This window comes from Cyprinodon variegatus, unplaced genomic scaffold, assembly GCF_000732505.1.
Source record: "Cyprinodon variegatus isolate N-32 unplaced genomic scaffold, C_variegatus-1.0 Scaffold446, whole genome shotgun sequence".
NCBI lineage: Eukaryota > Metazoa > Chordata > Actinopteri > Cyprinodontiformes > Cyprinodontidae > Cyprinodon > Cyprinodon variegatus.
In genome coordinates, this window is record NW_015150899.1 from 160,978 (window position 1) to 169,432 (window position 8,455).

The following is an 8,455-nucleotide window of genomic DNA, read 5'->3' on the forward strand; positions in this document are numbered from 1 at the left end:
CTTTTATTCTAAACCAACTTAAAAATTCTTCGGATGTAAGACTTTCCTGTCATAAATACCTAAAAAAAAAAATTGTAGTTGCTCTGACCTTTAAAACCATCAGCTTCAACCCACGCTTCGACTAGGTATTAGGAAATTTGGTTCACATATATGTAACTTCACAGGACCTATAAGTTGAAACGAGTCAGAACAAGGGTCACAACCCTACTGGCTGTGGTCCATTTTGTATCAAAGCCGCCATTTTGTCTTTTTTGCACACCTTCTATCCAAGCAACCTCTTCTTTAAGCTTTTGACCTAAAGACATCATGGTATGTTCAGACAAAATGCTGTGAATATTTTCAAATGGTTCATCTGGCTGCGCGGGTGTCACGGTTCACCTCTCTATCGGTGAAACAAGTCTAAGTATAAATAATGAAAGAAAAAAGTCTGATACATTGATTGGATGTTTGACATCATCGCCGACACTAACTGTTGTCATTTGCTAACCTCAGTTGAGCCCAGTTAGAACAGGAAGTGACATGCCTCACTGGATGATGTCCTCCTTCATGCAGGTTTCAATCTGTATTAGACAATGCAAAACCAAGATAAAGTTGAATCTCTCTGAACACTGACTATTGCCTTGAACATCTAGATATATGGAATTGCCCATTTTAAATACCTTGCTGCTTACCTTGCTTGTGGTTTAAACCGCACCCTAACACAGCTGATCCACACATGCATGATCTGATTTACTCTAAACTTGAAGTGAATTATTCTTGTCAAGCTACAAATGGCTCAATTGGATTATATTGAAATTTCAATCAACTTTGGCTCCTTCATATCAATGGTTTTACAGAACTTGCATCAAATAAAGGAGTTTCAGCTGACTACATGACCTACATCATCTAATCTGTTCTAATCTGTAACAAATCACCTACATATGTGGGTGATTTGTTCAACTGAGAATCTTCTGTCCTTTCATAACGCAGGGTTGGATAAAAAACAAACTATCTATAAACATCTTACTCCCTGTTTTAACAATGCTGACCTTATGACTATAAGTTTAAAGTCATAATAGAACAATAAACAAAGTGAGACTTATTTCAAATGTGTTCTTCTAGCTGCCAACTGCATTTAATTTTCGCATTGAAGTAGCTCTTTGTGCACGTTTGTTTGTGTTTTCAACATGCTGATGTCGAGGATGGCGGCACAGATAAACCTAAATTCACAGTGTTTCAACTGGCTTCAGCTGCACCTCTCTGGTCTGGCGCCTTGACCTGGGCTTCATACACGTGTCCCTCTAACAAACTCCAAACCTGGTTCGTTTGTTTTGTAGCAGTTAATTTTTAAGCCAAGTTATACTGTACTTCATCTTATCTGCTATGTTTAGCTTCTACAAGTGGTTGCAGAGTTTATAATTAATCAGGAGATGTGCTTTTATGACAAATATTGAGGTAATTATTCAATGCAAAAACATGTTTTAGATTTGTGTGAATTTGTATCCTAGGATATGATGAACTTAGCAATCAGACGTCAACATGTTTAAGAGGAAACATTAACTTTATCTGTTTCCCTAGTGAAGTTATACATATATACATGCATATATAAAGAGATGAGTTTAAAATTTATGAAATGAAAGAAAGTTGGCAATAAATTTAAATATCATTAAAAAGTAAATATGATGATCTGCAGCTGAAATTAATATTTCTTCCATTAACATTAGATAATTAGACATTAGGCACATCAAATAAGATAACTGAGGTTTTTTTTTTTTCTTATTTTAAATGTAAATAATCTTATTCCATTGGCAAATTATGTGCTATGATGAAGGAAAATGCTCGTATTTTAAGAAAAATCCATTCCCTTAGATGTCTATTTTAACAGTATGGGTGCAGGGAAGATAATGGCAGCTGGGAAGAAGCTTTCTAATGACTTCCTGCATGGGCTGGACAAACTTGTCCAAAATTGATGTTATTTTTGTCAAAGCCCTTCTGTGTCCTTTAACCTCACCTAAGTTTCAGGGGAAATCCTGCAACAGAACCAATCCTAGAAGGAACTTATCCATTTTTTTCCTTTCAGCTAAGCATAAACTACATGGGGCAGTGCACCACATTACTGGCCGAAAGGGATTGATAGAGAAAAGAAATGCTTTAAACATACCAAAAAAAATCTGTTTGCTATCCAAAACATTATTCCTCATCAACTTGATTCAGTTTCTAGATCAGGCGTAAAAACCATGAGCAGGAAAGCATCTTTTAACCTCTTTGTAAAAGAGCTGTAAAACTTCAGAATCCAATGAATGTGTACAAACTAACATCGGGAGAAACATAAATGTGTATATATATTTGGTTTACAAGTGAGTTTAAATATATTACCTGTTTCTGTTTGCACTCCTTTACTTTTTGCATCTCTCTTCCTTCTGTTCTTAAAGTAATGATTTTTTGTGAGTTAAAGGTCTGCATCATGCATCACTGCATCGCTCTAAAAGAAGGACAGTCCGTCCTGAATTAAAACAATTTTGAGATCTGCTAACAGGCTTTTGCTCGCATTCAGTTTAAACCAGGCTTATTTAAGGGAAATTTCTGAAGAGTCCGACTGTTTCACGCCTTAATAATCCAAATAAATACATTTTTGTTGATGAAAAGATCAAAGCTGTCATACAATGTCATACAGCAACAGTGTCTTTAGTCAGATGCTCCTCCAGATCAGCTGGAATACAGACCACTACAGGAGAGCCTGCCTGCCTGAAGGGACCCCTATTGTATGAAATAAAACATTTACATTTCCTTCAGGATGAAAAAAAGGATTTAATCAATTTCTTGATGCTACTATCAGGAAACAGGCCCACAGAATTACACACCCTCCACTTTACCTTATTGCTCTGACTCTACATAGAAACTAGTAACTTGTCATTTTCCTGTGTGTCCCGAAACTGAGGACCAGTAGAAATTAATTCATATCTGACTCTTTTTAAGAAGTACAGTATTTAAAGAAAAATTATTGTGGCAATGTTAATTACTTTTTTTTTTTGCACAGTGAAATAATCTGTTAAAATCTTTAAATATGGAAGTATTAACTTTCTTTTTAACTAAAGGAGGACCCAACAAGCGATGCTTTATACCATGGGACTTAGAAAAACTAAATAAAGGTTCTTGACTCTTCAGTCAATTTGAATAAACGGAGTAGTTTAATAAAATACGTTAAATACATTTGTTTAAAGGAAATAAAGAGAGTTTTTGAGGGGCGGAAAAGGGATTGTTTTTATTTTATTTTGATTAGTTTTGGGGCTTTTTAGGCTCCCTTATGTGGGAAACCCAAGATGGTGGACTGTGTTTTATATTATGTTGTATTAACAAAAGAAATGCCTTTTATTATTTTTGTTGGCCTTTTTAAAGTTGAGAATATTCCTCTTTTTCTTTAAATTTTAAGGGTTTTGGGCTCGTGAAGTGGGCCAGATGATTGGTTACGAACACCCCACCATCCCAGTGCATCACCAGTACGTCGTCACTGCAACAGTGCCAGAGGTAAAGGCTCTGAAGAAGGAGCTGGCTGTCATCAGGGACCTGGAGGGCTCCTACTACATGCGTCAGGAGAGGGATGGGTTGCTGTTTGGTCCGTATGAGCAGATGGAGAAGATGGTGCTTCAGGACTCCTGGGTTAGAGATGGGGTACCGCCAGGTCCGGATACCATGAATTATCTATATCTCAGTTAACCAATATCTCAGTTTAAATTTTCTCGAAAGCATTTAGCTTTGTAGTGGTTCAAAATCCCAGTAGGTTCATTTAGTAAAACTTCTGCTGCTTTTAGGTTTTGGGAAGGAGCTGTTTGAGTCAGACCTCGACAGGATAATGGAGCATATAGAGATGGCCATGGAGATGGTTCCTGTTCTGAAGAAAGCTGACATCATCAATGTCGTGTCTGGACCAATCACGTACACCCCGGACCTGCTGCCCATGGTCGGACCACATCACGGCGTACGCAACTACTGGACCGCCATTGGCTTTGGGTGCGTCTGACCAGCTCCATGTATTTCAAAGAGATGTTAATGGTATAAATTCATAAGATCCCATTTTTTGTCCAATCGGACGATAAATGGTGTCTGCCATGTTCTGGTCTTAAGTTTGATGTGGATCCCTCTGTCTTAATTGTTCCATTCTTTTTTGATGATATACCAGCAGAAGCAAAAAAGCTCCACAGCATTATGCTGCCATGACCTTGCCTGTGACTTGCCTGTCCAGGCCTAAACACCTTACCTTAAGTCATCAAAGCATGAGTTTTGTCATTGTGGAGATCTAGGGACAATTACGGCTCTGACTGTCATGGTATTTTTGAGCTGTGGACACAGAATATGTCAAACATTTAACTCCGCTTGTCCAGGTATGGAGTTATCCATGCTGGAGGCATTGGTAAGTTCCTGAGCGACTGGATTAGGAACGGCGAACCTCCTTACGATCTTATTGAATGCGATCCCAACCGATATGGCAAATGGACAGACGTACCTTTCATGTGCGCCAAGGCAAGAGAATCTTATGGCTTCAACAATGTTGGTAAGAAGAAAACAAAAGCACCAGAAATTTGTTAGGAACCAGCTTTCTTATTGAGACAATGACTGTTTTTTTTTTTTTTTTTTCCAGTCGGTTATCCCAAGGAGGAGCGCTTTGCTGGTCGACCCACCTCCAGGACAAGTGGAGTTTACCAGCTGCTCAAGGACAAGTGCTCCATGGGCTTTCATGCCGGCTGGGAACAACCCCACTGGTTTTACAAACCTGGAGACGAAACTGGATACAAGTAAGGAAAACATTCCCTGTTTGCCTAACTGCCTGCTTTCAACAGGCTTTAGTGGGAATGATACAGGTTAAAAAATGTAAGAAAAAACATAAAGAAGCTGTTTTGTTTCCTGGGATTCCGAATTAATTATAAATACAGTAACATATTTTTGCGGGATTTTTTTTATTTAAAGCATGGCATGTTTTTTTTTTCTAGCAGCAGCAGCACAGGTGATTTATTTAGTTCCTGCGATGTGATGTCAAACATCTCGTTAATGTATCAGACTTTAAGGTAAAGATTTCTGTTTTTCATTCAGACCCAGTTTCAAACGTACCAACTGGTTCGGACCTGTCGGTAGAGAGTGCAGGCTGGTGATGGAGAAGGTGGGCGTTATCGACCTCACTCCTTTTGGAAAATTTGTAGTTAAAGGGAAGGATTCACTGAAGCTGCTCGATCGGCTGTTTGCCAACAGCATGCCGAAGGTAAAGAATAAGCATTAACTCCTGAGAAAAAGTCTTCTACAGGGTGTCTGATCCTGGTGGCAGAGAAATCAACTATTATTCTTCATCCTTTGAAAATGGACTCTTCAGGTTGGCCAGACTAACATCAGCCACATGCTGACGCCTTCAGGGAGAGTTTTCGCTGAGGTCACCATCACCCAGCTGACACCAGGAGAGTTCCTGCTCATCACAGGCTCCGGCTCCGAGCTCCACGACCTCAGGTGAGAAAAACCGGTCCGTTTCGATCCAGCTGATCAGTGATCAGAAGCTCTTACCTCATCAACTGATTAGGTATTGTGTCCAACTATTGGCTTTATTGATTCTTTTTTGAATTTTCTTTAGATACATTTCTCTTCTCCAGTAAACGCCTCAAACAGTCAGAAAATAATAGTTTTAAAATTAAATAAGCATCATATTTCAGTTACTTGTTCTTTTAAATTACTCTCGTACCCTGAAAATCTCAGACTGATAAGAGGAAAAATATTATTTACAAAGGATGTGTGACTATTATAAATAAAATGGAAATCATTGTCCAGGCTCACAAATGAAATCTACTAATGCACAGATGCATCAAAACATTTATCTACGTCAGAAGTCTACAAAGACGTACTACTGAGCCGCTTTGTATATTTTCTGCTTTTTTTACGTGTAACATATTGGCAGCCATTGTCATAATTCTTTCTTCCATCCCTCTTTGATTTCTTTCTTTCTGTCATCATTTGTTCATTCCTGAACAGTCAGACTTTAAGCCAGCTGACCAGTGGTCCACAGAAACACAACTAAACACCAAATTGTTTTTTTTTTCCTTTGTATGCATGTTAAAAGTGTTTTAGCACATTTTTTTGCAGCAACAGGTGGGGGAAGAGTAGCAAAATACAACTCCATGTTGGTCCCTTTTTATTGTTGTCTCCAGACAGTGAAATATGTCAGTGCAGCAGCCGTTCTGCAGCCTAACTCCAAACAGTAAAGTCTCCGGTGTAAGAGAGTGAAGAGTGTAGCAGTGTCTTTTGCAGCCTGCTGACGAGAAGTGCGCAGCAACAGGAGGGGGGAATTTCTTATTCTGCTCGGAAGATGAGGAAAAACTCCAAGTCGGTCCGAGACCTTTAAACAGTGAGAAGGAAATATTTTAGCTGTTTCAATGAATAGAGCTCTTTGATTCTCGTTCCTGTTTCCAGGCTGGAGTCAAAGTTGAAGCCTTGCTGCATAACTCTCTCATAGTCTCCTTTCTAAGCACTGGAATTTGAAACCCCTCAGCAGCTGTTAATACTACGCTCCTCTGTCGCTCTAGTTGGAAGACAGCCCATTAAAAAATTCCTCCCCTTGCCTTTGCTCTGACACTCTCTTTTGAGTTGCAGGGAACCATTAGTGGCTATGCAGCGACCTCTACTGCTTACAAGCTGCATAGTAAGGTGCAGAGCTCATGGTCGCCTTTAGGCTGGAGTTCCTTATTTGCATTTAAAAACACTTAAATGTGCAAAAAACAAACAATTTTAGAAGGAATTTAAAAAATGTTGTTTCCTGTTTTGGGTTTGAAATTTTCTCAGGTGGATTGAAGCAGAAGCTGCAGAAGGCAAATATGATGTGGACATCAGAAATGTGACAGACGAGATAGGTGTGCTGGGAATCGCAGGACCTAATTCACGGAAGGTTCTCCAGAAGCTGACAGACGAGGATATGAGTGATGCTGGGTTCAAATTTCTGCACTGCAAGAACATCCAGCTGGCCGGGCTTCCTGTCAGAGCCATCAGGATCTCCTACACTGGTAAAGGACACGCCTCGCCTTATTTGTTTATCCAAAGAAGCATGGATCCTCTTTCTTTGTTTCTTTCTTTTGCTCTTTTTTCACTCTTTCGCTCTCTTTTGCTCCTTCTTTCACTTTCTGTCACTTTTTCTTTCGCTATTTCTTTTTTCTCTGTTTCTTTTGCTTTCTTTCACTGTTTAGCTCTCTTTCTTTCACTCTTCACTTTCTTTCTTTTGCACTTTTTCTTTCTATTTCTCTTTTTTCTTTTTCTTTTGCTTTCTCTTTCTTTCACTCCCTTTCTTTTGCCCTTATGATTTCTTTCATTCTTTTTCTCTCTTTCTTTTGTACTTTCTTTTTACTTCTTTTGGTCTCTTTTTCTTTTTTTCGCTCTTTCTCTCATTTTTTTGCTCTTTCTTTCGCTCTATTTATTTTGCTCTTTTTTCTTTCTTTTGTTCTTTCTTTCTTTTGCTTTTTTCATTCTTTCTGTCACTCTTTCCTTTTTTTTGTACTCTTTCATTATTTCCATTTGCTCTTTCATTCTTTCTTTAACTCTTTCTGTCTCTCTCTGGTTTGGAGCTGCTTATTGACCTTCTGTGTTCACCTGTGTGCAGGTGAGCTGGGCTGGGAGTTGTACATTGACCAGAAGAACATGGCAGCTGTGTACCAGGCCATGATGGAAGCAGGAAAAGATGAAGGCATTGACAACTTTGGCACCTACGCCATGGCCTCGCTCAGACTGGAAAAGGGTTTCAGGGGCTGGGGAGCTGAGGTACAGAAAATAAAACAACGTTCAGATTATTATTTGATAAGCTCTGCATATTTTCAGGTTCTTTCTGAATGCCATTTTCAGCAGAAAAAGATGTCTTAGAAGTTTACTGATACACTTGTTCTTATTCTTTTATTCCTCGACCAGGACCAATTTCTAATCTTTCCTAAGTCATAAGAGAGTTCTTCAAACATAATATAAGCTGTTCATGCAGAATCAAAGTGTGGCAGCTTTATGTCTGTGATATATTAAGACTTCTTCACACAGATGACCAGTGTTGGGCATGTTACTTTGAAAAAGTAATTAGGTATAGTTACTTCTCCCAAAAAGTAACTGAGTTACTAACTGTGTTACTCCACAATAAAAGTAACTAGTTACTAGTAAAAGTAACTATTGCGTTACTTTTGCGTTTCTCGCCCCCGTAACCCTCACCACCCAGCCCCCACCTTCTCGCCGTGTGTTTCCAAAGCCAGCTGAATAGAGCGGACGACAAAGACAAGAACCTGCAGAGAGTTTAGCATTTATTGCAACTCAACGTAAATGATATATGGGGACATATGGGGAACGCGATGTGAAGTTTTTTAACAGGTCGTTCAGATCTGGTGAGAGTATGAAATTAATAACTGGGGATGTCTAATTCTGAAATCTGTTTGGGTTGTTATAGATACTGAAACATCTATCTATCTATCTATCTATCTAT

At 38.9% G+C, this 8,455-nt stretch overlaps 1 protein-coding gene across 1 annotated transcript in view; it reads left to right on the top strand.

Moving 5' to 3' along the window:
- Positions 1-8,455, top strand: part of dmgdh (dimethylglycine dehydrogenase) — a 25,415-nt gene that overhangs the window by 13,614 nt on the left and 3,346 nt on the right. The window contains exons 6-13 of the mRNA XM_015389035.1: positions 3,410-3,658; positions 3,789-3,987; positions 4,359-4,528; positions 4,616-4,769; positions 5,065-5,230; positions 5,339-5,469; positions 6,793-7,010; positions 7,601-7,758. Coding sequence (XP_015244521.1) covers positions 3,410-3,658; positions 3,789-3,987; positions 4,359-4,528; positions 4,616-4,769; positions 5,065-5,230; positions 5,339-5,469; positions 6,793-7,010; positions 7,601-7,758 — 1,445 coding nt within the window. The remainder of the gene's footprint in view (positions 1-3,409; positions 3,659-3,788; positions 3,988-4,358; positions 4,529-4,615; positions 4,770-5,064; positions 5,231-5,338; positions 5,470-6,792; positions 7,011-7,600; positions 7,759-8,455) is intronic.